The 25942-nt window shown below is 57.4% G+C and overlaps 1 protein-coding gene across 4 annotated transcripts; it reads right to left on the reverse strand.

Annotated features, from left to right (window-relative positions):
* Window positions 1-1902: 1902 nt before the first annotated feature.
* Window positions 1903-24117, reverse strand: VASH1 (vasohibin 1). Of its 4 annotated transcripts, XM_034992826.1 has the most exons (8): window positions 22479-24117; window positions 16699-16787; window positions 15444-15503; window positions 13925-13999; window positions 10614-10995; window positions 8926-9038; window positions 7934-8007; window positions 1903-2792 (listed from the first exon to the last, which is right to left on the reverse strand). In XM_034992826.1, exons 1-7 carry the CDS (start codon window positions 22779-22781, stop codon window positions 7935-7937), a joined length of 1095 nt encoding a protein of 364 aa, XP_034848717.1. In that variant the 5' UTR covers window positions 22782-24117; the 3' UTR covers window positions 1903-2792; window position 7934. The 4 variants fall into 4 exon arrangements, with proteins under 4 accessions (XP_034848717.1, XP_034848718.1, XP_034848716.1 ...); XM_034992827.1 differs by having other exon boundaries at window positions 1903-8007; window positions 15444-15500; XM_034992825.1 differs by having other exon boundaries at window positions 1903-8007.
* Between the last annotated feature and the right edge of the window lie 1825 nt (window positions 24118-25942).

Raw genomic sequence — 25942 nt, forward strand, 5'->3', positions numbered from 1 at the left:
CCTAGCACAGGGCCACCCTGGCCCGTTCGGGGGGCCCCTTGCCCACATGTATCACCTTCATGCCTTAATCTTTCATAGCTGGGGTGCAGCCTGGGTGCTCCTGGGCCGGCAGCTCCTCACACCTCCCTCAACTCAGAACAGCTGCTGGTCTCTGCAGATTAGCCTTGCTGCTGCCCCGCTCGGCCTCCGGAATGGGACTGAAGGGAATGGCGGAGAGGCTAGATTAGGGACAGTTAGCCAGAGCTTCTCTCCCCCTTGTTTTGAAAGCCAAAGACCCCGCCTGAATTCTGCTGCTGTGTTCATGGTTATAAGCTTTCCATGCCCAGGTACTGGGGAATTTATCTGTGCGTGTGTATTTTTGAACATTGTATCCTGGGTACTGGGCATGTGCCTGTCTGAGCCCCAGGCCCACCTGTCCACACCCTACCCATCGTTCATTGTGTTTCTCTCTCCCCGGGCACCTCCTGAGATGGTCTCAAGTCAGTGCCCTTTTGGTTTTCAGGACTATGGCCCATCACTGTTCTCTTCTGCCAGGAAATGCAGTTTAAAATGCCTCAAGATGGCAGAGGGCAGGAGTTTTATAAATGATCTTTTCCTTGTTTTCTTGTTTGTTTCTGTTTTGGAAATGAAATGGGGGTTTTAAGTGGTCATTTAAGCTCTCTTTTCCAAATAAAGGTTTACCATTTCCCCCCTACTGCTGATCATTTTGTTAGGATCCTGAAAGGCATGGGGGAGAGAAGGCCTGGAGAGTGAGGTGGGCGAGAGGAAGAGACCGATCCTGGGCTGGGTTCTCAGGTGCTAAAGCTTGACCTGAGAAAGGTATAATGGCCCTGTGATAATTGGCACATATCCCTGCTGCTTTGAGGCCTGTGAGGAACAGGGCCTGAAGAAGCCTCCTCGCTTGCCTTTTGTTGGGGTCCAGCTCTCTTCTCCCTCCTCACCAAGTTGGAGGACAGCTCCTTCAGCTGCTTTCATTCCCATTCCGTCTGCTGCCACCATATCTTCCCCTGGTCCACATGCATTTCAGGAGAGTCTGAATGGAACGTAGGGTGAGAAGCATTTTCTTGGTCAAAGCCATGGCAGCTGCGTGAGGCGTGATGTGTGTGTGGCAGTTGCCTCTTGCTCAGTGCCTATTTCTGATCATCTCTTTTACATGCTGGAGTCAGAGCTGGACTGTGGGCCATCTGTCGCTGGGAAGGTTTCCCTTCTGGGCCTCATTCTGCTGGTACTTTCGTCTTCCTCCAGTCTCCTTCTGCAGCAGGTCCATGAAGCCCACATGCCCCTGGGAAGCCTGAAACTAGGTGTGGCTTCCTGCCTTGCCTGAGTAGAATCTCAGACCCCATACCTCTGAATCAGCCTCTGAGAATCTGAATTATTTAAAGTTACCTGGTGCTTCTGTTGAACCACCTGGGTTGGGATTCAGCCGAAAGGAAACAGCCAGAGATACATATTGGCCTGGTCATTTGGTGACTGTGGGTAAGTTCATTCCTTGTTGTGTTTTATATCTTGGTGAAATAGGAATTAAAGTAATAATCTTTTCCACTTGTGAGGAATTTTCAGATCTGAAATTGTGTCGTTTGGGCTTTGGCAAGCAAGGGGTGCTAAGACTTGCAGAGTATCATTGGTAGGCATTGAGGGTGGGTAGTTCCCCCCAGCCTGGCTGCGTAGTTTGCCCATGGGCGAGGCATTATTTTGCAGCTCTAAGCTTTGAGGTGTGTCCCCAGAGACCCCTTCCTGGCCTGGAGGGGTTCCTGAGTCACGTGACATTGGCACAGACTTTTACTAAGTTGAAACAGTACTTCCACGTCCATTATCAGTTGACACCACTAGGACGTGGCAGTGCAGGTGTTCATATATTACCTCTATTTATATCTGAGGAAACACAATTCCCAAAGAGGTAAATTGAGTATCTCCTTTGCTTTATTCCTTGACACTCCACCCTCCTCAGAACATAGCCTTTCCTGGAGTAGGCGAGACAGGTTCTCTTGTAAGGCAGACCCATGGGGGGTGGGCCTGGGAGAAGGGAAATGACCAACCAGCCTGCTGCTGGCTTTTGTCTTTAAACTTTGTTTTTTCCCCCAGTTCCTGCCCTGGTGTAGCAACTAACCAGAGGGTTGTTTGATGGGTTATGTAATGCATAGTGTGGCCTCTCTCCTCCCAGGAGTCGGAGGGAGCCCCCTCTTGTAGTTTCCACCTGAGGAGAGGGTGGACCTGTGGCCCGACACTTCCAGCCTCATCCTGGTGCGCCTCCCCCCTCCTGAGCAAACGCGCAAAGCAGAACTGTTCTAGGCAAGGACCAGCCAGATGAGAGCCTGGTAAGGTCAGCTCTCACCCCGGTTAGGAGAATGTGAACTGAATGTGTTTCCAAGGCGACTCTGCCTTCGGCCCCATCCCTCCTCAGGTCCTCTGCTGCTGAGGCCGCACACAGCTGTGGAGAGAAGACTGGAGTCTCTACACTTAAATTCCGGGAGGTTTCATCTTTTCCACGACCAAGCCCTTCCTTGTTGGGGGTTGGAGGAAATGCATATCCCCAGGGAGCTGTCCCTCCAGCCGACCTGAGGTGGCCCATCTCCACCACCTGTCAAGCCTCAGCAGCTGGTCCCCTCACCCCCTTGGCAAACACTAAGGGTTACCAGGCAGTCCGCATCAGGGCCAGTTGTTTTGGTCTTTGCTATGACCACTTTTTCTTGTCACCACTGCCCTCCAGAGTGGTGGTCAAGAGGTCAGATCCTGGCAGATGGGGGTGACAGGGCTTTCAACCTCTTCATGTTCAGGGATCCAAGAAGTGCCACCTGCATCCAAAAGTCCAACACAAATTAGTCATGTGCCTAAATGAGGCCGGGACATGCTGAGAGCCAGAAAGAAACAGAGCAGCAGGAAATGAGGTAACCCCTCTCCCCCATAAGTTGGGTCCTGATCTTCCCGGAAGTCCACAATGATACTTACCTCTCTGCCAATTCTAAGCAGTGTCCACAATGAGCCTGCTGAACTCATGATGGACTCTGGTCCCAGCACTGACCCAGCCCTCACTTGTACACCAGCGATCCAGGGGCCCCGCGATGAATGAGCCCATGTCACTGAAGTCTACCCGCAGGCCCTTGACTGGGTATTTTAGCTGGACTTGAATGTGTACATTATAATGTTGCCTTTGGGTAAAGGTGTACAATCCACATTATTCACAGATTCTGGTTATCTTTACTGAAAGGTCTTTTTTGGGTATCATTTAAATTGGACTTAAATGAGCCTGTAAGTAGCAAAACTGCCTCTCTCTGGATGCTCTACAGTCTAAGACGTTCGTGGATTCCAGCAGGCTGCCTCTCTTCTGAGCTGCCATGCTTTACAACCACACCCCTGAAAGTCAGCGAGTCTTGCTGTTTAGCATAGGACCTTAACGAGGATTGGCTGGAATAAGGAGGAAATACCCTACCTCTTCTTACAAGTTCAGGTTTTACTCTCAGCTGAATGAAAGGAGAGCAGAGGAAAGAAGGGTACAGGTGAAAACTAAAGCTGTGGGGTCTACAAGTCTGGTTGCCACGGTTGGGCTAGTCTTAAAGCATGGGAAGGGGCTCAGAGCCGGAGGGAGCAAGGGTGATGGGTGGAACCAGAGGTGTTCTCCAAGGCGGTGGCTTTAGCCACCATAGATTCTGTGCTGAGACTGTGGGTAACTGCTGAGCAGGGACTTCAGATCCCTGTTGCTGTGGTTTTCTCAAATAACCTTTCCTCCTAGGGGAATACTCCTTCCTCCTCAGTTCCCCGGGGGCTGCTGGGAACTGGGATGGGAGGAGCAGATGCCGGCCTGCGGGGCTCAGGCTTGCTGTGTGAAGGAGAAGGGTTCATTTCCAGCCAGCAGGAAAGATCTCCCAGGCTAGGATTAACAAGAGCAGAGTGGCTTAGGCAGGCTGAGGGTGATGGTCTGGAACCCCAGAAGTTTCACGACTGCAGGGGCCTCAGGTTTTCCTGTAGGCTGGTTTGGGGCTCCCCTCGTTTCTGGTCAGGTTCTTCCTGCAGCCACCGAGGCTGACACTGGTGGGAGGGGTGGGCTCTAGCCCCAGCTCCCAGGGGGAAGGAGACAAGGCTTCCATGTGGTTTCTGCCCAGCCCGTGCGACCAGAGCCGGGGAGCCTTTATTCATTTCAGGAAAAAAGTGAGCACAGCAATGAGAGGGGTGTAACAGTGAGAGAGGAGGGGCAATTCTGACACAGGAAGAGCAGGAAGGACAAAGTCTGGTCCCACAGGCAGCCCAACACAAAGCTTAAGGGAGGGGCGGCCCCCATCACCAGGCCCCTGGGCCAAGCACACCCGAGAGAAAGGGAACTTGGGACTCAGGAGCACCAGGATGTGGCAAGGCGGTCAACACTGACGGGCCTGCACCTAGCACCCGCAGCAGCCCTGCCTGGCCTGGGGTGGCCCCTCCCACCCTTCAGCTGGCTTCTCAGCGGGCACGAATGGAGCCTTCTGCGCAGGGCTGCTCCGGCACAAAGAACACAGTATGCCGGCCCAGCTTGCACTCTCCTGTACTCCGAGGCCAGAAGGTGGGCCCTAGGATGTTGGTGCATCGAAGCCAGAAAGCCACCCAGGCAGGAGACCCAGGTGCACACAGACACATGGGCCTCTGGGCACGCTGCTGACCAGAACTGGACCCCATCTCAGAGCCAGAAGGTCAAGTTCGAGATGGAAGGAATGCGGCGTGTGCTGACAGGACCCGAAACCAGACACAGCTGACCTATGGCCCTTTCTGCTCCTTGGAACCCTGGCCCTAGGCTTCATGGCACCCAGGCCACGGGGCTGCTACCCTCCCCATGTGGCCACGGCCAGGAAGGATGGCGCCTGGCGCGATGGCTGAGGGAACAAGACTGCGTTGAGGCCATGGGAGGGAGAGGACTGGCAGGTGGGCAGGAAGGCTCTGAAGCCAGTTTCCCAGTGTTCTGAGCTAGCACTGAGCACAGGGAGCTGGGCTTTGGGGAACAGTCACTGCCACCCCGACCCACCTTCATTAAACAGCTTTTTCTGACCTCACCTTGGGGCCTCCTAGGCCAGCAGCTCCCCCCACCCCCGCCCCACTGCTGGGGGCAGAGGAGCCCCCACTGAGTGCTGGAAGGCAGTCCTGAGTCAGGAGCCAGGCCCCTGTTCCTCACAGGAAGTGAGATGAGGTGAAACCAGGGATGGTGACTAAGGCCCCAAAGTCCTTGCCTCTGCCTCCCCAGAACCTCTGCAGTCAGGCCGGCCCCAGGGAGCAGATCCCGTGTAAACACGCTCAGGAGGGGAGGAGGGGTTGCTACATATGAGAAAATGTTAAACAGAAATTACAAAGCACCGCTGTATCCTGTGCTGGCCTCCACTGGCCGAGGGCTCAGCGAGGAAAGGGAGTGCGGGGGGCTATCAGCTCAGGGTGATCAGCTCCCTCTTGCAGGCAGCAACAGGGGTGGGCCTCATTCCACTTCCTTCTCCCCAGATGGCTTTGGCAAAGGAGCCTGTGGGTTGAGCAGTTTCCTCCCGTCTCCCTGACCCCAATCCCCTCTCACACGCCTTCCCTCAAACCCTGGGCTCTACAGGGGTGTCTGAGTCCCCTCCCCTGCTGATGAGTGGCTTGCACGAGGCAACCACAGACCTGGAAAAGGCCTCGTTCCTTTTCAGCTGCACACCTCCCAAAGGGAGCCATCTCTGCCTCAGGCCAATGTGGGGAACGTGGGGACCACCACTCCACTCCCTGAGAACTGGGATGGGATGGGATGGTGAGTCAGGGGTCACAGTGGCCCTTGAATTGACCTGGCTGGGGTACAGTCCAGGTGCAGGTTAGGTGCCTCCCCAGGGCCTGGTGACCCCTGAGGAACCCAAGGGACTGCCCATCTGGCTTCCTGCTGGGCCTGGCTCTGGGCCCAAAGCTGCTGGTGTGAAGAGCTGCCAGCCTCTGGTGCTTCCCTGATGGGCACTCACATTTGCAAAGGCATCCTATCTCCCTCCCGCCCTCTTTCGCCCCATCCATCTCCCCATCCATCTCCCTAGCAGGCTGGGAGTTGCACAATCTTCACTCCACCCCTGCTGGTGACCGGGTGGGTCTCTGGTCTGCTAGGAGAGTGAGGAAGACAAACATGGGCCGGCTTCAGCGGTGAGCCCGCCCTGGGAAGCCTAGAACTTTCGCGATTTCCACCTCAAAGCGTCTCAGTGGACTTCTACCCAGCACCAGCTCTCTCTACTTCAGAGATTACAAACTGGCATTCTCTTCCATTTTGGGTTTTTACATTTTCTGAACTGATTGCCAACATTTAAAGGTCAGGATATTTCATATAAAAATCCAGAGTTCTGGCTTCTGAAAAAAAATCAGACAATCTGGCGATGCAGGGCCCCTCTCTGAGCAGAGCTGAGCAGCAGTAGCGCCCACCCAGCCCTGCAGCCCGCCTGTTAATGCCCTGCCTGGCCCTGGGGGCGAGCGAGCTTAGCACTCTAGTTCTGATCCTCCCTTCTCCGGGGCCCAGGCCCTGGCTGAATCATAGCCTCTCGGTGAAAAGAACCCTTACCGGTCACCTTATCTAGCTACCCTCCCATAACCTGAATCCTCTCTACAGCTTCCCGACAAGTAGCCATCCAGGCTTTGCTTGGATACTTCCAGCAGCAGAGAACTCACTATTCCCCAAGCAGCCCGATTCTAAACTCTCCCCCACATCCTTTTCTCACGTACACTCCCCAGTTCCCAGGCTCTGCTCCTCCGTGGTGGCCAGCTGCACCCTTGCCCTACCACCTCCTTGTTGCTTGAGCCTCTAGAACCTTCCCCCAACCCTGCCAACTTCTTTCCACTTCTCACTCGCCTGCCAGGTATCTCACACTTGACAGGCAGACTGTGCAGACTCCAGCTGTTCAGATTCTTCCTTGACAAGCCACACGCCAGAGGCCTGATCGCCACTGGTACCCCCAAACCTAGATGGGCTGCTAAAGGAGGGGAGACAGGCCTGAGGCACAAGCATCCTGATCAGGTCTTCCTTTTCACAGCAAGGACTGAGGTAACAGAAAGGCGGGAGTAGCAGTGCCTCCCCCCAACCCTTGGGGACTGCCAGGGGATAGCCCCAGGCCTGAGTGTCCCACTCTATCCCCAGCCACGGTTCCTGGACCCACCAGGCCTGCTCAGTCCCTACAGTCACACTGAACCCAGTGAAGCTCTGGGCCTTTGGCAAAGCCCAGCCCCTCTGCAGGGAGCCCCCCAGCTTCAGCACCAGGCAGAGCTGGACTAAGCAAGGAGACCAGGTAGGGGCCTGCGATCTCTTCCCCCAGTGGTCTGTCCTGGGCTCTCCTACAGCCCGCATAGCATTGTCCGTGGGCCACAAGGGCACAAGGGCTCTCCTGGGCCCTGGGCTCTGCTCTTGGGGCAGATGTGGCCTTGTGCCAAGCTCCTGATACTGGCCACACAGACCTTTCCCAGGATGATTTCTACCCTGCTTCCCGTTCCCTGGGTCAAGATTCTGCCAGGGCAGGGGGAACCGGACAAACACCTCCATCCCTCCCCAGACCCCACCCCCATCCTGCCACAGGCTTAGTGGGGCTGGGAGATTTCCCACAGACAGGATGGACTCAAGTCCCAGAGAGACGCCAGCAGAGCCAGCCACCCCTCCTGGCCCAGCCTTGTGGGACTTAGATCTCCTAAGCACTGGCCTTCTGGCGATGGGCAGATCCATTAGTTTTTTAAGTTTTCCCCAAAAACTTGAAACTTCAGTTATCAGGTTAAAAATTCCAAATAAAATACTAACTGCTTCTTGGCCCAAAGTTAGGGGTCTTGGCCCAGTGGGAGGGGCAGCAGCTTGGGTGGCTGAGCTGAGACAGGCCCTTCCTGCTGCCTCTTGCCCTGCCCCCCATCACCAGCCCCCCTCCCTCCCCACGAACGAGGCTGATCCTGGCAGATGGATCCTGGCCCCCAGAAGTGGCGAGGCTGGGGTACTGCCACGTGCCTCACACCCGGATCTGGTACCCATTGAGGTCTGGCATGGCTTTGGGCTCAGAAGGCTTCTTTTCACCCGATGGCCTGCAGGGAAAAGAGAATGGAGAAGGGGTAGGGGTGAGTGGCTTGGTGGGGGCGGGGGGGAACAAACAGCGGCTGCTCCCCGTAGCTCCCCCTCCATTCTTCAAGGTGCCCCAAAGGCAGCAGCGAAGTCCATGTGGGAGTGTGTTCCTGGAACCCCGACCTGCCTGTGCTGTCCTGCGTGTGGTCCCGACACTCTCCTACAGGCCCCTGCTCTTTGCTGGAGGGCCCCCCGCTGCGGCTGGCTGTGACAGGGTTAGCTCAACCCTGTCGCTCGCTGCACTGGGAGCCTATTCCCTACCAACCCCCCCGCCCCCCACCCCGGGTCGAAGGGAATGACACTGCCCACGGAGGCCTGCTTGTGCCCCTTAATCATCCCGGAGCTTTGGTTCCTGAATGACAATGATATTAACGCAAGAGCCAGACCGCTGGGGAGGAGACAAAGGAGAGGAGGCGGCCTGGTATTTTAATGGGATGTTTCTGCCATCTAGATCGAGGCAAACACCAGACTTGCAGGGGCAAAAGCCAGGTTCAAAGCCGCCCACCAGCTGACATCTGAGGTTAACCTTTCCCAGCGGTGTTCCTGGGAGAACTCATTGTCTGGCAGGAGCCCACCCCTCCCCGCCTCCCTCCCACATAAGCTGCCTCCGACCCTCTGTGTGGGCCCCTTGCTCTGGCACCAGGGCCTCACACGGGGCAGCCAGGGGGCCAGTGAGTGTGGTTTTTGCCCCGGGGAAATGGGACAGCAACCCACCAACCCACATCACCTCCCTCCGGCCAGGGGGGCGGCGGGGAGGGAAGGGGGGCGGCAAAATAGGGAAGGGTGGGAAAAGGGTGAGAAAAACACAGGGATCTAGAAGATGAGAGGGGAAAGCTGCCTTCAAGCTCCCCCAGGCACGACCCCATCACCCCATCCCTCACCGCCTTTCGCTGCGGCTGTTCCTGCGGTGGGGGCTGGACTGGCCCCGCTGTGGGGAGGAAACATCCTTCTTCCGGTCCTTGGTGGGGGAGGGAGGGCCGGTCCCTTTGCCAATCTTGGTGTGGAGGAAGAAACAAAGACACCCTTAGGGCTTTTCCCCAGAGCCCCTCCCGCCCTGAGACTACCCTGTTTCCAGGGTCATCCCAAACCCGTTTCCTAGGAACTAAAGCTGCCGCCGGAGCAAGGGTTCCTCAGCCGGGCAGCCTGCATCAGGGGGAAGCCGCTGAGCTCTGTGAGCCTGTAAGAAGCCCTTGAGAACAGGGCCATTACCCATGCCACGTGAATGCAACAGCTGGGGAAGCAGCCTATGTCTGCGTTCTGGGTTGGGATCCTACCAGTCCCAAGGGGGACACTGGTAATCTTGAGCCAAGCCCAGAAGCTCAGACTGGCAGCTATGTATGATTAAGCAAACAGGAGAAGAGCAAACGAAACATCGTTTATATGTCATGATCAGCTTGACCTGAATTTTCAAAACATGGGGTATACAGTGGGGGTGCCGGAGAGGGGCAAATAACGTGGGGATCCTTAGCACCATACAGATTGCGAATCACAGTGCTAAAGAATAGGTAACTCTTGGCTCCAATTCTGGGTCTAACCTGCTCCTTTGAAGACCCCGTACGACCCCAGCAGCCGGAGCCAGGGCAACTGGTATACGCCGGGGAGGGCCAGCCCCCCAGAGCCGCGCAAGGTCACTGCACAGGGAAGGTGCTGTCACTGCAAAAGGTCGTGCGTGGGGCCTGGCAAGGCAGGGCAGCCGAGCTCGGACCGGCCCTGCTGGGGCACTGCCAGCACCTGTGACGTGCCCGTGTCCCCCATCTCAAGACTGAGCGAGCGCCTGTCCGAGCTCCTCATCGCCTGTGAGCAAGCGCCTCGGCTCCTTGTACCTGTTTCCTGCCCTGAAAATAGAGCTCGTCCCTGCCACCAGCTGCCTCCTGGGCTCATGGTGACTGACCAGTGGGGAAGGGCTGAGCACCCAGGAGGGGCCAGGCAGGCACCAGGGGAGGCTCCCCAGTCCCAGGGGCACCCAAAGAGAGGTCAAGATTCTGCCCACTGTAAGGCTGCGGGTGGGCAAGCTTCTCAGCAGCTCAGCCCACCTGCTAGGGTACAACAGCCCCTCGCCCTCCTGCTCATTGCAGGTGGGCAAGAGGGAGAAGGAACCACCACCCTCTTCGTCTTCCCATGGTATGCCTTCCTTCTTGTTTCTGACTTCCTCCTGGTCCTCTACTGAATGCAGGGTTTGGGAGGTCAAGGGTCAGGATATGCAGGACTGACGGAGGCTCCTTGCACCTGGCCCTACCTTTTCCTCCAGACAGCCCCTGATCTCCCAACCAAGGGCTCCACCAGAGAGGGTCATACCCCTGCGGTTCTCCCCGGGGTGGCAGACTTGCCCTCCACCCACACCCAGCTCACCTGCTGCTTCCTTCCAGAGCCTTCCCTGGCCTGCCCGCCTGAGGGGACCGGGAGGCAAGCCCCGCCCCGCCGCGGAGACTCTTCACCCCCATCACGTCCCTTGAGCCTCGCTCCACCTCTGCTGGGGTGGGGGCCAAGGTGAGGGGGCCGGGTGGCGCTCCCCCGAGAAGTGGCGCACTAGGAAGCGGCGGCCGGGCCCAGGGTGGGCGGCCGCACTGACCTTGAGCCGCATGTCGCGGGCGTGGCGCTCCAGCTCCTTGCGGAAGTCCTCGCGGCCCAGCCTCTCCACGTCCAGCACGGAGTGCTTCCACTCGATCTGCTCCACGCTGTGCGGGTCGTGGGACACGCACTGGCCCAGCTTCACCTTCTTCAGCACGTGCCAGCAGCGGCCGTAGGCGGCCTCGTAGTCCAGCACGAGCTCGCTGAGCGTGCGGAAGGCGGGCGGCTTGTACATCAGGTCCTCGCGCCGGCTCATGCCCAGCGCCCCGTAGCGGCCGCCGAAGTTCACCCCCAGCACGATGTGGCGGAAGTAGTTCCCTGAGAAGTAGGTCTTGAAGCTGATGGGGAAGCGCTCCAGGGTGGGCATGCTGTTGGTGAGGTAACTGGGCCCGCCGGCCCGGCTAAGGAAACGGCCGGCAGAGGCGCAGGGGGGGGCCCCCCGCCCTGGCTCCCGAGGGCCGGTCCCCAGCCGGCCCCACCCGCATCCCGTCCTCCCGCCTGGAGCCTGGCATGCAGTAGGTGCTCAATAAAGTAACCTGTAGGGTCAGGGCTCTCAGTCATTCGCGGCCGCTGCGAGGATGTCAAGCAGGGCTGGCGAACTATTAATAGCTAACCGTGAGTTCCCCGCTGCAAACTGCAGGGCTTTCCAGAAGCCCTCGTGGCTGGAGGAGGGATGAGAGAGGCCCGCCGCAGGCAGCCCTGTCTCTCCCTCCCTCCTTCTGTCCCCTCACCCGCCCCCCACTCGCTCGCAGACACATGCTCTCACGTTCTCTCTCTCTCACGCATACACTTCCTCCCAGATGCACAGGCAGTTGTTCGCTTTCTCGCACTGCTGCCCCCCAGGGCACAGCCGCCCTTGGCCACTGCCCCTCACACCCAGCCAAGCTCCCCGGCCCGGGAGGCCCACACGGCCTGGGCCGCCTGCCGGCTCCGACCTCTCACGCCGCCTGCCGCGCTCCTTCGGTCTCTCCGTCCTGGAGTTCCCACCCAGGACCTTCTGCACCAGCTCTTCCCTTTAACCAGGGGGCCGTCCGTGTCCACCTCAGCCGGCCCCTCTCACGCCCCAGGCTCAGCCGTCATAGCTGACCTCCCCTTCTAACGCAACTCGGCTCTCCCGTTTCTTTCCTCCCTGACACGCTCGCCACAAACTGCAACAGTTTTACTTATTTCTTTGTCCGCTTGCTTATTTTTGTGTCCCCTGCCAGAACGCAAACTTCTGAGAGCAGGGACCTTGTCTGACCACGTTCCTTGATGCCTGTCTGGGGCGCAGCCCAGAGCCAGGCACCTAAGAGTTACTCAATGAACTCTCCTTGAACACACGCGTAGAAGGGGATGAACAGATAAGAGCTTGGAGCAGATACCCTGTAGAGGCACTGCGCCAAGTGTCCTCTATGCAGTGACTTGTTCAGCTGTCCTAACAACCTTGCGCGACAGGCACGACCAGCGGGCCGGGCCCTCTGGCAGAGGAGGACTCTGAGGCTCAGAGATGTTAAGGGACTTGCTTGGGGTCACACAGCCAGTAAGCTGCAGAGCTAGGATTCAGGTCCAGGTCAGCCTGCACCCGAAGTCTGTGCTTTGGGTCGCTAGGGTACTTACTGAGCCCGACTCCTTGCAAGTGCCGGAGGACACAGAGATGAACAGGGCACACGCGCAGGGCTCAGCAAGGAACGGCACAGGAGAAAACTCGGTACAGCGTCCGCTGTGCGTGCAGCAAACAAGGGGGCTGTGGCAGTTCTGTGGGGACCACGGGGAGGGGCCCCAGCCCAAATGGGAGTGGCTCTTGTCATCTCCCTGTCCAGCGGTCCCCAGGTAACCTCTGAAAGGCCTCTGGGACCACGTGATCCTGCCTGGGCCAGCTTCAGGTGAGCTCTGCAGGGAGGAAGCAGAGTGTCCCCCCTCCCTCCTGCAGTGTGGGCAGGAGCCTCGACCTGTGTGTGTAGCCCCTGAAGGAGAGTGTGGGCTCATGAAGGAGGCACTGGCAGCGGCCTCAAGTTCACGGGCTGGCCTCAGGCACATCCCCGCCAAGAACCCTTTGGACAGGGCCAGGCTTCTCAGGCTCCACGGAGGTGGGCCTGCCTCTCAGCAAACCACTGCCACAGTGGAGTTAGCTCTTGGGGCCTCTGCGGGAGGGGGCCTGAGGAGGCAGCCCTGTGGTCTCTGTGTATAATTTCAGGTAGGTATGTCCATGAGGGGTGAGGGGAGTGCCCCCTTGGATCACAGTCCTCCTGGAGAAGCTGAGCTCCTGGCCTGACCATCACGTTCTCCTCCCCGTTCTGTCCCAGGTCTGTTCGGCAGCTTGCCCCCTGCCCTCTCTGCAGCACTGAGCCAAGCACCTATACCGGGGGGTGGGGGGCAGACGGAATACTTAGGAGCTGGGAGGTACTATGGGAAGCAGGAGATGGGAGGGGTGGGCAGAGATGAATCAAGACTGGCCTTGGACTGGTAAGACTGAGTGACGGGCACATGGGAGTCACTGTATTATTCTGTGTGTACAAGCCTAACATTCTCTGTCGTGAGACAAAAGGCTATAGCTAAGGCACAGATGAGTCAGAACAGAGAACAGGCCATAAACACCTGTCTGCCTCCTGCTCTGACTTGGGGCTGATCTGCCCCACCTCGCTACCCTGGTGGCCCAGCTATAGGGGCCTCAGTTCTGCCCATTGGATGGGGGGGTGACCCAGAAACTCTGCTTTGTTAAAGAGGCAGTTTTGTTTCAAAGACCCCATCCATCATTTCCACAAATCAACGGGTCCTGGAGATGCCGACGTTTGGGCATTTAAATGGCTTCTCCCAGACTGTCTGCTTCTCCGAAATGGCACGATAGCCTTTGTGAGACAATATGCCCTGATTTGGGGGCTCAGAGAACACAGTCACTGTGTCTACACGACTCAAAAAAGATCCGCCTAAGGGCGCCTGGGGGGCTCAGTCAGTTAAGCATCTGCCTTCTGCTCAGGTCATGATCCCAGGAAGGGATAGAGCCTGGTGTTGGGGCCCCTGCTCAGCGGGGAGCCTGTTTCTCCCTCTGCCCCTGCCCCTCCCCACTGCTCATGCGCGCTCTCTCTCTCTCTCTCTCTCTCTCACTCTCAAATAAATAAAATCTTAAAAAAAAAGATCTGCCTAAAAAGCCTGGAAAGTTAGCAACTGAGGCGCTGGGGACTGAGTCTGCCAAGAGCTCTTTCACTTTGGGACCAAGTTCATGACTGCTGGGAGGACCTTGGAGCTCATTCAGCCCTCCCTTTCCAGAGGAGAAAGCTGGAGCCCAGAGAGGGTGAGCCCACCTGCCCCTAGTCTCCAAGGGCCAAGGAAGGATACATTCCCAGGATCACGGCTTCCAGGCATTTGATTGGCAGAGCCTCTTTGGTCATTTCCTTGGCCAGGTCCATCAGCCTGGGGGAAGGGAGGCAGAACCATGAGGACACAGCCTCCAGGCCCTTCCAGTGGGGGAGGGTCAGCAGGAGGGAGCAGGTGGTCTAGAAGTGCCCCCTCCCTTCCAGCTCAGGGCCAGCACCCCCCTGACCCCTACCAATCCGTCCTGAGCCTGAATGGTGGGAGAAGAGGTGGGCGGCGGGGGGCATGCCCTGGAAGGCAGGTCTTGGACACCCACGGGGCTGGGGGCCTTCTATGAAGACGGTGTTGCGGGGGCCAGTGGGAAAGCCTGCCAAGGATGCTGGGGGCCCTGGCAGTGCTCTTGTCCCTTTCGGAGCACAGTGAACACCCCTAACTCAACCATGGCTTCTCCAAAGAGCTTGTAATTACTTACAACTGCTCCCCCCACCGCTGGCTGGCTGCCCGGGGCCTAGACACAGGCTCTCAGGCAGTTAGCTGCCCAGTGACAACCCAGCCTGTTCCTGAACTTGCAATTCAGGCCACTTTGAGACAGCCTATCCCCGAGGCCTGGTTCCTTCCTCCTCATCAGATGCTGCTCCCAGGCCTGGGAACGCAGCCTGGCCACTGGCTCTGCCCAGGAAGGTGCTGGATTCCTCCATCCCACTGAGGCTGGAGTGGGGCCCCCAGCACCCAGCAGCCGCAGAACAGTGAGAGCAAAGCTTCTCGGCTAGAGAGGCTGGATTCGACCCAGGGCTTTCGAGAAGGGGTAATTAAGCCATTGAGCAAGCAGACCAGGTAAGCATTTTTCATAAGAAAGCAAACATGGACCGGTCGTGTGTGGAGAAAGATGTAAAATTCACATTAATTTTTAAAACACAGGGTTTTAAACTTTGGGCTGAGCCCCCAGACCCAGCAGTGGCATTCACCCTCCACTCTCCTCTGCCTTTGGGGCTTCTTTGGGGTGAAGCCTGCTAGGGGTCTACAGGGGCTGGCGGAATGGGAAGTGAGAGATGCAGTGTTCTCTCCTGCGGGGTCCCTGTTTCGCAGACACTGGGCCTTGTACTAAGTGACTAGAGGAGTGTCCAATAAGGCAAATGGGGCAGCAGACAGGTCCCCTGCAATGGGGAGTATGTGGGCAGCTGCAGGGACCGGAAGAGTGGGAGGCCTGGCTCTCTCCTGCTAGGCTCATCAATTAAAAAAAAAAAGAGAGAGAGAGATGAGGCTAGACATCTACCTGGGACACCCTCTGTCATCACCAAGGCAGGCTGGGGGGCTGCCCATCACTCTCCCAGCTCAGCATGGATGTTCCATCAGGGGAGCCCTGAATATTCATCTTGGGCAAGAGTTCCCCCTTTAGGACAACCTTAGAGCCCCACGGTGGTACTTGCCCCCACTGGCTGGCTCCCCTGGGAAGTGTCCCTGTCTGCCTGTCCCCAGGCGCTCCAACCTGGCTGGGGGCACTGTTAGCCTGGGTGCAGAGAGACAGGGTGCTCCCCAAACTTACCCTGTCAGAGGTCTGCTCTTCTTAATTTCAAAGAACTGTGTCCCTGTGTGATTGTACCTGCGGGTGCCAGTTAAGGGCTTCCTAGCTGGGTCTGGAAGTGCTGCGTCCCTCTGCCCCCACCCATCCGCCAGACCCCGGGCCCAGCACTCCCAGGGTGCAGACTCGGTAAGAACCCCACAAAGTGCTGCCACAAGGCACTCGAAACTGGAACACCAGAAAGGAGAGGCCAGCACAGCTCTCCCCTCCAGGCTGTGAGCTTTGGAGCGGGCAGCCAGGCCGGCCAGGGCTGGGAGAGACGGAGCGGACAGCTCTTGGCAGCGCATCGTTTTCCAACCAGCGGAGAAGCAATGTGCATGGACAGGAGGCTGGAGCTGGGGAGCTGCATCCAGTGCAGCTAAACTACCAGGTGCTGCTCCTGAGCCAACCGCCTTCCCCAGTTCGGGCCACAACGTCCCCACTGGGACAATGGAAGGGCTGGACCTGATTTCCGGTAATGAGTCTGTCTTTTCTCCTGCTCAGGCCCCATGTCTGGTCCTTCCATCCCTGTCACATCTACAGCTGGAAGGGCCTAGCGAGAGGACTCAGGACATACAGCTCTGGGCAGGCACAGGGGGTGGGGAGGCCCAGAGCAGGGATACTGGGGAATCGGGCTTAAGGGGCGTCAGGTCTTTCCATGCGAGGCAGCTGGCCTCCTACAAGGGAAGAAAGAGGCAGAGAACTAGGAGAACGTTCCAAGATGTAGAAGTTACTTCCTGGAGTGTAAAATCCTTTTTCTCCTCCACCTGCCTCCCCCCTATCCCTTTACACTCCCCTGGAGTCTAAAATCCTTTTTCTCCTCCACCTGCCTCCCCCCTATCCCTTTCAAACAGCTGTTAAACAGCCCCAAGGGAGCTCCCCCTCTCTCCTGCTGGGTCTGGATGGACAGCAGAGGAGGAGGTCTGAGCTGGGGGACCCAGGCTTGACAATCTCACCAGCGGGCCCCTCAGGAGACATTTACCCTGTCACACGGAGGACGAGGAAGTGGGTGGCAGAGAGGCCCGCGTGGGGCGGGCACTTGTCCGAGAAAACCCTCCCACAGCCAGGCCCTGCTAGCTCGAGGGCCACAGAGATGCGCTGCGAACAGCGCTCTTGGGCCTTGTGGAACTGGGCCGCTCTGCTGATGCCTCTCCAGCCCCATCTGGAGATGGGCCCCCCTTTGTCTTTGGACCAGCAGGCCAGCCAGATGGTGGCCATGACCCCGAACCTGGGAGGATACTGCAGCTCCCTGATGTAGCGCTGCACGGCTTCCAGGCGCTCAGGGACAGACGTAGAGGACTGGAACGTAGGCACACTCGGTATGGGAATCTAGGGGCGGAGAAAGAGCTCTGGTCATAAGAGGGAGGCTCACCCTGGAGCTTCCAGCCCACCCGACACCCAGGATTCTCCCCCAGAGAAGCCGCTGCCTGAAGGCCTCCCCCTTCCCTCCTGTCCTGACCCTCTGTCCTCGGCAACTGCTCCCAGAGGTTCTGGTCAGGCCCCCCACCAAGGCCTTTTCTCTCCCTCCTGGCACTCGACAGCATTCCTAATTTGGACCTTATGTTGATGTTTCGATTTTAGGCTTCTTCCATAATTTTAGAAAAACACAGGTTGGCTCACAGCTGTTTTGAATCTTAAATATCCATTAACTTCCCGGCTCAACAAGAATGTCAATATTGGGGTTAATGTCATTTGCGTTTGGGGTTTGCTCTGGTTCAAGTGTTGGATCAAAATGGATCTACCCCTTGTCCCCTTTCCCCAGGGCCCTGCCTGGGCTGGGGGAGTGCTCCTTCCGTGAGGGTGAATGCACCCCAGTATCACAGAGCATTGGAAGGCACAGGCCTTCCACCTGCAGCCCGAACTGCTGAGGAGTCAGTCAGTGGTCACTGGCTGGAGAAACAGGTTTTGGGACAGGCCTTGCCGGGGATCTATTTGCCATGGCCTAGCCACTTTGGAGGGGTTTCATGGAGGCACAGGAGTCCCCTTCTCAGGCCAGGGGTCCTGAATTCTAGCAGTTTGCTGCAACAAGTCAGTGAGGCTGAGGTGGCCAAGCGGAGCACCAGCTAGGGTTCTCTGGGGTTACAAAACAGACTTCTTTAGGTAGAAGAACCGGACTTCCAGGAACAAGGCCCACCTGTCTGGGCTCCCCCTCGGCCACCAGGACATCTCGCTAGGAGGTGGCCTCAGGCTCCTCACAGAGAGGTCTCCCCCTCTCCCCCTGAGGTCTCTACCCCCCTAACCACCCCCGCCCCCCCCCGCCCCCAGCCCACATGGAGCCCACCCAGCAGGGCTGGAGCTGCTCAGAGTCTCAGGCTGCATGGATAGGGGTATGTGTGAGCCAAAGGGTAAAGCAGGAGCTCTGTCTGTGTGACCTTGGGGTAGGGCTCAGGTGGGAGAGGTTCTCCATTGTGAGATATTGAGCCCACAGGGCACAGCCTTTTAAATGACAGGGCTACCATGTCTGGGGCTCTAATGTGGAGGGAGGTGACACACCAGTGATCACTGTACACTCACGTGTGGGCGCCACTGCTAACAGGGAGACAAAGGACAGGCTCAGACAGACCCCTACTCACGCTGAAGGGTGAAGATGCAGGAGGGAAGGCCCGGTTGGGAGAGTCCAGAGCAACAGCTCTGCGTGAACTTCCTCTCTTCCTTGCTGGTCCCCTCCTTCCTGTCTGGGCAGTCCTGAGCAGCGGACACCTCTCTCTGGAGGAAGCTATTTCCCCTTTCACATCACACTGCGGCCCAAACTGATGCAGCCACGTACAGTCACCAGGGGGATAAAAGTCCCAGGATTGGGGGGAGGGGCGCTCTTCCACTTCCTGCTTGACCACCGTGGGCCAGATGAGCTCCAGAACTCTCTGAGGGCCTGGCCTAGCCTTCCCCATGTAGGGATATGGGGTGAGGGGGAGGGGAGAGAGGAAGTGGAAAAATTCCCTCGCAATGTGCTGTGAACAGCATGGTGCCTGACCTCCTCAGGTGGAAGGTCCCTAAGAGGCAAAGTGGGTCATCCCCTTCTTGAGTGAGGCCATCTAGGGACTTCCAGGAGCTTTGGATAGAGACTGAAAATGTGTCCTCCTTTGAGACACTCCAGACAAGGAGGGAGCTCCAGTCAGAGGGTCCTTCATGGACGCTTACCAGAGCCAGCCTTGGGTCAGGGCATCGCCTGCCATCCAGAGAACCTAGGGATTGATTACTCTGGGAGAAGGCAAGGACTCTAAGAGAGGCAAAAAAAAAAAAAAAAAAAAAAAGATGTGGGATTCACAAGTGGGGCCTCAAAGGCCCCCACCACTGAGGCTTAGCTGGAAGGAGCTGCCTGGCCAGCTGCATGACTCACGTTATGTGTGTTAACCAGTGCAGACAGCGCTGACGCTGTTCTTCTGAACGTCCACGTACACACTCATTCGCTCAAAAACAAATACGCAGGATTCTGTACATCCAAATGGCCAGGCCCGCTTTAGGACTGGTAGCCTGGATTTGCCCCCAACCCCCAGCTACAAACCAGGAGCCAGGAAGTGTCAAGGGGTACTTAAGTGGGGTACGTGGCAGTAAGTGGTATCTACTACCCAGATCTCTTCGGGGACAGCTCCTCCTCCACTACCAAGGCCAAGGGTTACCCTTGGTCCACGACCCCCTGAAGTCCTGAACTCTACTAAGACAGTCTCCCTGGTGGAATCCATTTCAACCGGCACAACAAGAAGGCTTTTCGGGGAGGTGGATCAGCCCGCAGATGAAGGTGGGGGCAAGAGGCAGGACAGCCTGGAGGTTGATAGAGCCGGTCAGAACCAGACCATCTCAATCCAAATCCCAGCTCTGCCATTTACTGTCTGGCATCAAGTTCCTGAAGGTCTCTCTGTGCCTCAGATGCCTCATTTGTGAAATGGGCACCGTAACAGAACCAACCTCACAGCATAAAGGAGGTGCTACACGTTGAGGCCTTAGAACAGGGACTGGCACAGGGCAAAGGTTCGATTCCTGCTCAGCGTCACTACAGTGTGGGCCAAGGCGGCTGGTCAGCGTGTGGGGATGCCGGCACATTGAGGAGATGTCCAAATTCCCATCTGGAGGAGCTCTGTGGCCAGAGCCACCATCAGAAGACCAGCAGCAGCTGGTCTGGGAGAAGTGGCCCCTGAGCTTTTAAAGGTGGTGGCAGCTTGGAACATCAAGGAGAGATTCTTATGAAAGGACACGAACTGTTCCCGGACCTGAGATCCTTTTGGAAGCAGGCTGCCCTTCAATGAACTATATCATCCTCTAAAGGATGCTCCCCCAAAGCACCTGGGGCGTGGCCGCCGCACCTTCAGGCCTTGCTCCATTTGCTGGGCACACATTATGTGCTCCCCTGGTTTCACATGCTTGACTTCATCAATCCCTCCCCAAATCCCTCAGACACTGGTGTTGCTACTATCCCCATTTTACAGCTGAGGACACTGAGGCACAAGGAGGTTGCATGCCTTCCTCACACAAAAACAGTTATGAGAGAATGAGGATTTGAATATGCTAGATTCTTCTGCCGAGCTCTTTGTATCACACTACACTACAGGGCTCCCAGGCTGAGCCCCTGGCAGGGGCCGGGCAGGAAGCACAAAGGGGGAAGGCAGGCGGGGAGGGCGTGGTGGGGACTGTGGCCAGTTGGGAGAGAGGGAACGACTCCTCAGCTCCAGCAGCCAGCTGCTACGTGGGATCACAGAGTCTCTGTTCCCAGATCTTCTCATTTTCTGAAAAGATGCCCACAATCTGGATCTTTAGGTGAAATCTCCCAATTTTACATTTTGGCTCTAGTGATCTTTTAAAACAGTACGCCAACCCAACAAAACAGCTCTCGGGCCCGCCATGATGTGACCTCTGCAGAGAATGCCTCCAAGGGCACGGCCACCCAGGAGGGGCCAGCCCAGGGCTTGGTTGTCTCTGCTGCTGGCACTCTGGGATCCAACCACCGGTGCCTCCCAGACTCTAGGGCTCCTTTCTATTCTGGGCTAAGGTCCAAGAGGAATCCCATAGAGATGTCCAGCTTCTCTATCTGTGACCTTTGTCCCATGGTTTAAGGAGGGAGAGTTCGGAATTTTTCCAGTCTGCTCACAAGACCCCTTCCACTCCACCAGACTGTCAGTCATGACATCCCCTCCACACCCAACCAAGAGCTTCATTTTTCATGGGTGTCCTTCCTAGACGTGAAGGTTGAAGATGACAGGATGACATTACAGACCAGTCTCTAATGAGTTGGCAGATTTTTTTTAGTCTTGGGGAGTGGTGACAGTTTTGCAGGGAACCATTCACACTCTCCCACAGCCCAATTCAGACATAAGCAAGGTGCTGGAGAGCTGTCTGCTAACCCCCGACTCACTGCTGTTTGGGAGAAGCGTGGGGCTCTGGCCCTCTTGGCGCCAACATCATGTGAAACCTAGCCTCCCCTCCTGACGGAAGACGTGAAGAGAGGTAACAAACCTCCAGTAACAACTATGGGCTTTGACACGTAGTCTCTCACTGAATTTTCCCCACACTCCACTCCATCGCACAGGTGAGAAAATTGGCTCAAATAGGTCGAGGGCCTGCTTGAGTTCACACGGAGAGGCGGGCAATCAAAACCATCATCCGTATCCTTTGACGCAATGCTTCCTTTCCCGGAATTTATGCCAAGGAAATAATCAGAGACGGATCCCCAAATGTATGTCTTAGAATGTTCGCTACCGTGTTCATCTTAAGAATAAAATATTAGAAATAATGTCCAATCATAAGGGATTAGCTTCATAAGTTCCAAGTTTCTACACAGGGCAATTATGGAGCCATGCAAAATCAATCCATATTTTATTTCCCCAGGAAATATTAGGCCATTGTTCAGCCTTCAACCTCTGAATTCCCTTTTCCCGGAAGACAGTTTCTGATGGCTCCACCAATAACTTGGTAAAAATAAAACAAAACAGGCTGTGTCCATGTCTATTCCACATGAAGGGCCGTTGTCCCTGGTCCCCTTCTCACCTGAGCAGGCACAACTAAGCACTGGGCTCTGATCTTTGCCCCAAGCGCTTTTCTTTGGGCATTTCTGCATCGGGGAGAGTGTTTCCTTAGTCTCAACCATAATGCTAAAATACCCCAAAAATTATGCATGCGAAAACTTCAAGCACTTTCATCCAGCAAACACACACCAGTGCCTGTCCTGTGCGAGGTGCACAGAAGGCCCTGGAAAGACAAAGATGAATGAGACACAGCCTCAGCCTTCATGGGGGACTCAACCAAAGGACAGCCATCATGGAGCCAGCCCTATACGGAAAGATGATTTAACTTTACTCCTCTCCACAGGCCCTTTCCGTACTGCCCCACATCTTGTATCCAGCAGAGCAGAGGACGTGGAACCCGAAGACCCGTGGTTGAGTCTATGGCAACTCTATGGCAACTTATTGGCTGTGGGACCTGAGGTCCTACCTGAGTTTCCATCTGTAAAATGGGACCCCAAGCCCTGCTTGTTCTGCAAGGCTGTCTGAGAACTCAGTGGGATGAGGCATGAAAATATTTTCTCAACACTTGAAGCCCTGTATCCTCCTTAGTCTTTCATTACCTCTCTGCCCACAGTTCATTGGCTTAGCAAATAAGATGTAAGCCACGCTGGTGTACTCGTTAGTTAATCCACTGCCCTGCCCACAAAACATGGGTATTTAAAAAGAGATGGAAGAGGGGGCACTTGGCTGGCTCAGTCAGAAGAGCATGAGACTCTTGATCTCTGGGTCATGAGTTCAAGCCCCACTGGCGTGTAGAGATTACTTAAGTAAATAAGCTTAAAAAAATAAATAAAAAGAGATGGAGGAGCACCTACTGGAAACAGGGTATGTGGACCTCACAGAACCTCAGTGGCAGTTGAGAGAAAATTCTTCTGGACAAGTACAACCTGTCTGTATTTTTAAAGCGTTACCATGCCAGTGGTCCCCTAGCCCACCAAGGAAGGTGTGGTTTTGTTCTCCCAGCCCCAACATCACTAAAACCCTGAATACCGCCCCCCCCCAATCCACACACATACACATCCCTCACCTTGGGCAGGTCTGTGGCCCCACGGATCCGCTGGGCCACCTTCTCTCCATCGGGGTGGATCTTGGCCACGTGCTTCCACATCCTTTCCCAGGTGGTCTCGTCCACAGGCAGCCCACCCCGGTTCACAAAGAAGGGGACGCCTCCATCTCGCAGGTCCTCTTCCCCTTCCTCTTCTGGCTCATCATCTCTCTGGGCTGAGGCCCCTTCGCTGGTCTCCAGACGTCTGACCCCAGAGGGGGCGGCAGCGACAGTGGGGGCAGCACCACCGCTGCCACCCCCGGCCACCTTCTTCCCCCCTGGCATCCCCGAATCTTTGACGGGGGTGGGAGTATGTATCAGGAGGCAGAAAAAAAATAGGTGGCTCACAGGAGGCCTCCCACACACCAGCTGCAGAGATAACACATGGCCAAACAGAGTGCAAGGCGCCTTTAAGAAACCAGGGCGTGGCTCCTGTACAATAAAATACTACTCCATAAGAAAAAGGAAAAAAAAAAAAAAAATCAGTGCCTCAACGTGAAGTAGGGAGTAGAGAGGTGGTTGTCCGGGGTCAGCCTTAGAGGCTTTGCTCTTTTTGTGAAACTGGATAAAGAGAACACACCCCAAGTTGGCAGCCTTCACAAAGCTCCCCCATTTGACAGCGAGAACAATGACGGCAGCAGTCTGGGCTTGCAGAGGAGAAAAGTCGGAGGGAAACTGAGGCCAGACAGCTCCGACCTGCAGCCACAGAGGGTCAAGGCACCGGTGCCCAGGCCGACCGGGCGCCCCAAGTCCCAGTTCTGGAGAAAAGAGATTCCCCTCCAAAATATCGCACGCTCACGCCGGCGTGCGCTCCGGGGGGTACCGAGGCGACTCCCGGCCGCATCAGCTCGGAGCCGGGACCCCCGGACCGGAGGGTGGCGAGGGCCCGCGATTTCTTCGACGCGACGAGCCTGGGAGCCGAGACTCGCAGCTGGCGGGGCGCGGGGAAGCGGCGCGCGCCGACGCGCTCATTCCACGCCCGCGGCCAACTCCCCGCACAAAGTGGGCTTTGTCTCAGCCCCCGTCCCCTCGCCCCCGGGAAACAGCAGCGCAGCTCTCAGAAGGGGGAAGGGCGCGGCGGGGAGCGCCAAGGCCCCGCCGGTCCCCAGCCCGGCGCGTCTCAGCGGGCGGACAGCGGGCACCCGGCGCCGCGCAGCGCCGGCCGAGCCATCGTGGGGCGCGGGTCCCGCTCCCGGGCGCGGGGCTCAGCGGGGCCGACTCGGGCGGCGCGCAGGGGCCAGGCTGAGGTCACCGAGCGGCGGGCTCCGGCCGCGCGGTCGCAGCCTCGGAGTGGCTGCGGCATGGGCGGTGGCGCGGCCGGGCCGGGCGAAGGATGCTCCGCGGCGGTCCGCTCGCGCTCCCGCTGCCCGGGCTGAGCGGGGCGGGGAGGAAGGACCGCCCGCGGGGAGGGCTCGAGGCTCGCGCAGCCACAGCCCGCGGATGGAGCTGAAGCCGAGCGACAAAGCCCCGGCGAGCGCGGGCTGCGCTAGTCCCGGGAGAGCAGCCGGCCGAGCGCAGGGTCCACGCGCAGGTCGCCGCTCGGCTGCTCCGCGAGGCTCGGGCCACCGCCGCCCCCGCCGCCCCGGGGCCCAGCTTGCGCCGGCCGCGCGCGTCCCCTGCCTGCCCGCCCGCCGCCCACCCGGCTCGGCTCCGGCCCGCGCCGCGCATGCGCTCCGTCCCCCCCTTAAAGGGCCAGCGCGTCCCCGCCGGGCCCTCCGCCTCCCGCGGCCGGCCCTGCGCCCCAAGTTATCTCTAGGAGGCAAGGTGTCGTCCGCTCGACTCTCACCTCTCTGTCAGGGCGCGGCGAAGCCGGCGCGGAGCCGCGGAGGAAGTTCGCAGCGTGCTGCACGGAGCGCAAACGGCGCGGAGATTCCGGGCTCGGGAGGCCCGCGGTCGGGAATTTCCTAAAGGAAGCACCTCGCAGGGGCCCTCAGGGGGTAGGAGCGAGAGCTCGGGCCTGGAGGACCGGGTTCTAGACAGGAGTTAGAGTCTAGTTTCCTGCGGGACATCCTACAGATCGCTTCCCTCAGTGGGCCTTGGTTTCCCCATCTATCAGCCGAGCTCGTCACCCCGGGTGAGCGCAGAGCCCTCCTGGCATGCGGGCTCCTTAAAGGAGGACATCTGGGGGTTAGGGTCACGACTTCTGGAAGCGAAAGGGTTAAAAGCCACCCAGTTCCACCCCAAGACCTCCACCAGTGGGAGGGGCAGGCGCGGGGTTCGCCCCTAGTTGGCTTCCCTGGACCCGGCGGTGGGCGCCCTCGTGCAGCGGGCAGAGGGGCCGCTGCGCCCCAGGGTTTGGGAACCGCGCGTCCCGTGGGAGTGTGAGGCGACGGTTGTGCAGGGTGCAGCCGGCTCAGAAGAAGGGGAAAGGACAGCCTATTGCTGTGTGTGGGCCCAGGACTGCGGAGACCCAAGGCAACCTTTTCTTCCCCCTCCACGGAGCAGTAACGCCGAAAAGGCGCGAACAGGGAGCAGAAGGAAAGAACTTTAAAGGAGACAGATAGCCATGGGCGCTTTAAGCCTTCTGTCCTCTCTCCCACCAGGAGTTAGTATGAATGACAGTCTTGTGCGGGTGGGGGGTGGGGTAATGCAGATTCCTGGGCTCTGGCCTGCCAACCCGCATATGTGGATTGTTTAGGTCTGTAACTGCTGCATTTCTCACCACCCCGTCTCTGACAAGCTGAGGTTTCTACACCTGGGCTGGGACAGAGAAGGCCCTGGAGAATCAGGAGGTGCTCAGTGGTTCCTCCTCTGTTCCCTAAAGTTATCCCTGGTGTTGAACTTCCTAGGTCCCCTGAGCTCCAGTAGCTACCTCTTGCTGCCTCCAGGGTCAGAAACCAAGGGTGATGAGTGATGGGAAGGGTCATGGGACTTCAAGAAAGCTAGGTGAGAGGCGATCCTCTTAAGCTCACTGAGGCAAGAAGACTCCGAGCATGAAAACCACCAAGCACCAACAATTGCAACCTACTCATTGTACAGATGGGAAAATTGATTCTCAGAGAGCAATTCCTTCAAGCTCACACAGATAATAATTTGAACTGAAGCCTTCTTTAGACACTTACTTTTCACCCTGCACTTGGCCTCTTGCGCTAGCTAAGTGGTTATGGTAGTTTAAACATGTTTGCAAGTTCTTTACCACCTCTCTTTTCAAAAGATGTTGGCTACTTCCCCTCTCCTTGACTGTGGGCTGGGCTTAGCGACTGATGTTCTAATGAACAGAACGTGGTGGAGGTGATGCTATCTAACTCTTAAGCTCAAGTCATAAAAAGGAGACGTTCCTCCTGTCTCTTTCTTACTTTCCCAGGACAGCCACCCTTGAACCTAGCCACCCTGCTGTAAGGAAGCCCACACCACATGGAGAGAGGACAGGAGGTGCTCTGGCTGACATCCCCAGCTAGGCTCTCAGCTCACAACCAGCATCACTCATCGGATAAGCGGTGAGCTGA

The sequence above is a fragment of the Mirounga leonina genome, unplaced genomic scaffold (assembly GCF_011800145.1).
Source record: "Mirounga leonina isolate KUSES-001 unplaced genomic scaffold, KU_Mleo_1.0 Mir_82, whole genome shotgun sequence".
In the NCBI taxonomy this organism is placed as follows: Eukaryota; Metazoa; Chordata; class Mammalia; order Carnivora; family Phocidae; genus Mirounga; species Mirounga leonina.

What these genes read in the sequence shown, in the direction of transcription:
- VASH1 (XM_034992826.1), bottom strand. Translation starts at nt 22,781, where the DNA reads ATGCCAGGGGGGAAGAAGGTGGCCGGGGGTGGCAGCGGTGGTGCTGCC. An exon ending in CGCTACATCAGGGAGCTGCA is followed by an intron (nt 15,504 to 16,698) that starts GTATCCTCCCAG and finishes AACTGGCACCCG; the next exon opens with CAGGTACAATCACACAGGGA. An exon ending in AACAGCCGCAGCGAAAGGCG is followed by an intron (nt 8,008 to 8,925) that starts GTGAGGGATGGG and finishes TTTTCCCTGCAG; the next exon opens with GCCATCGGGTGAAAAGAAGC.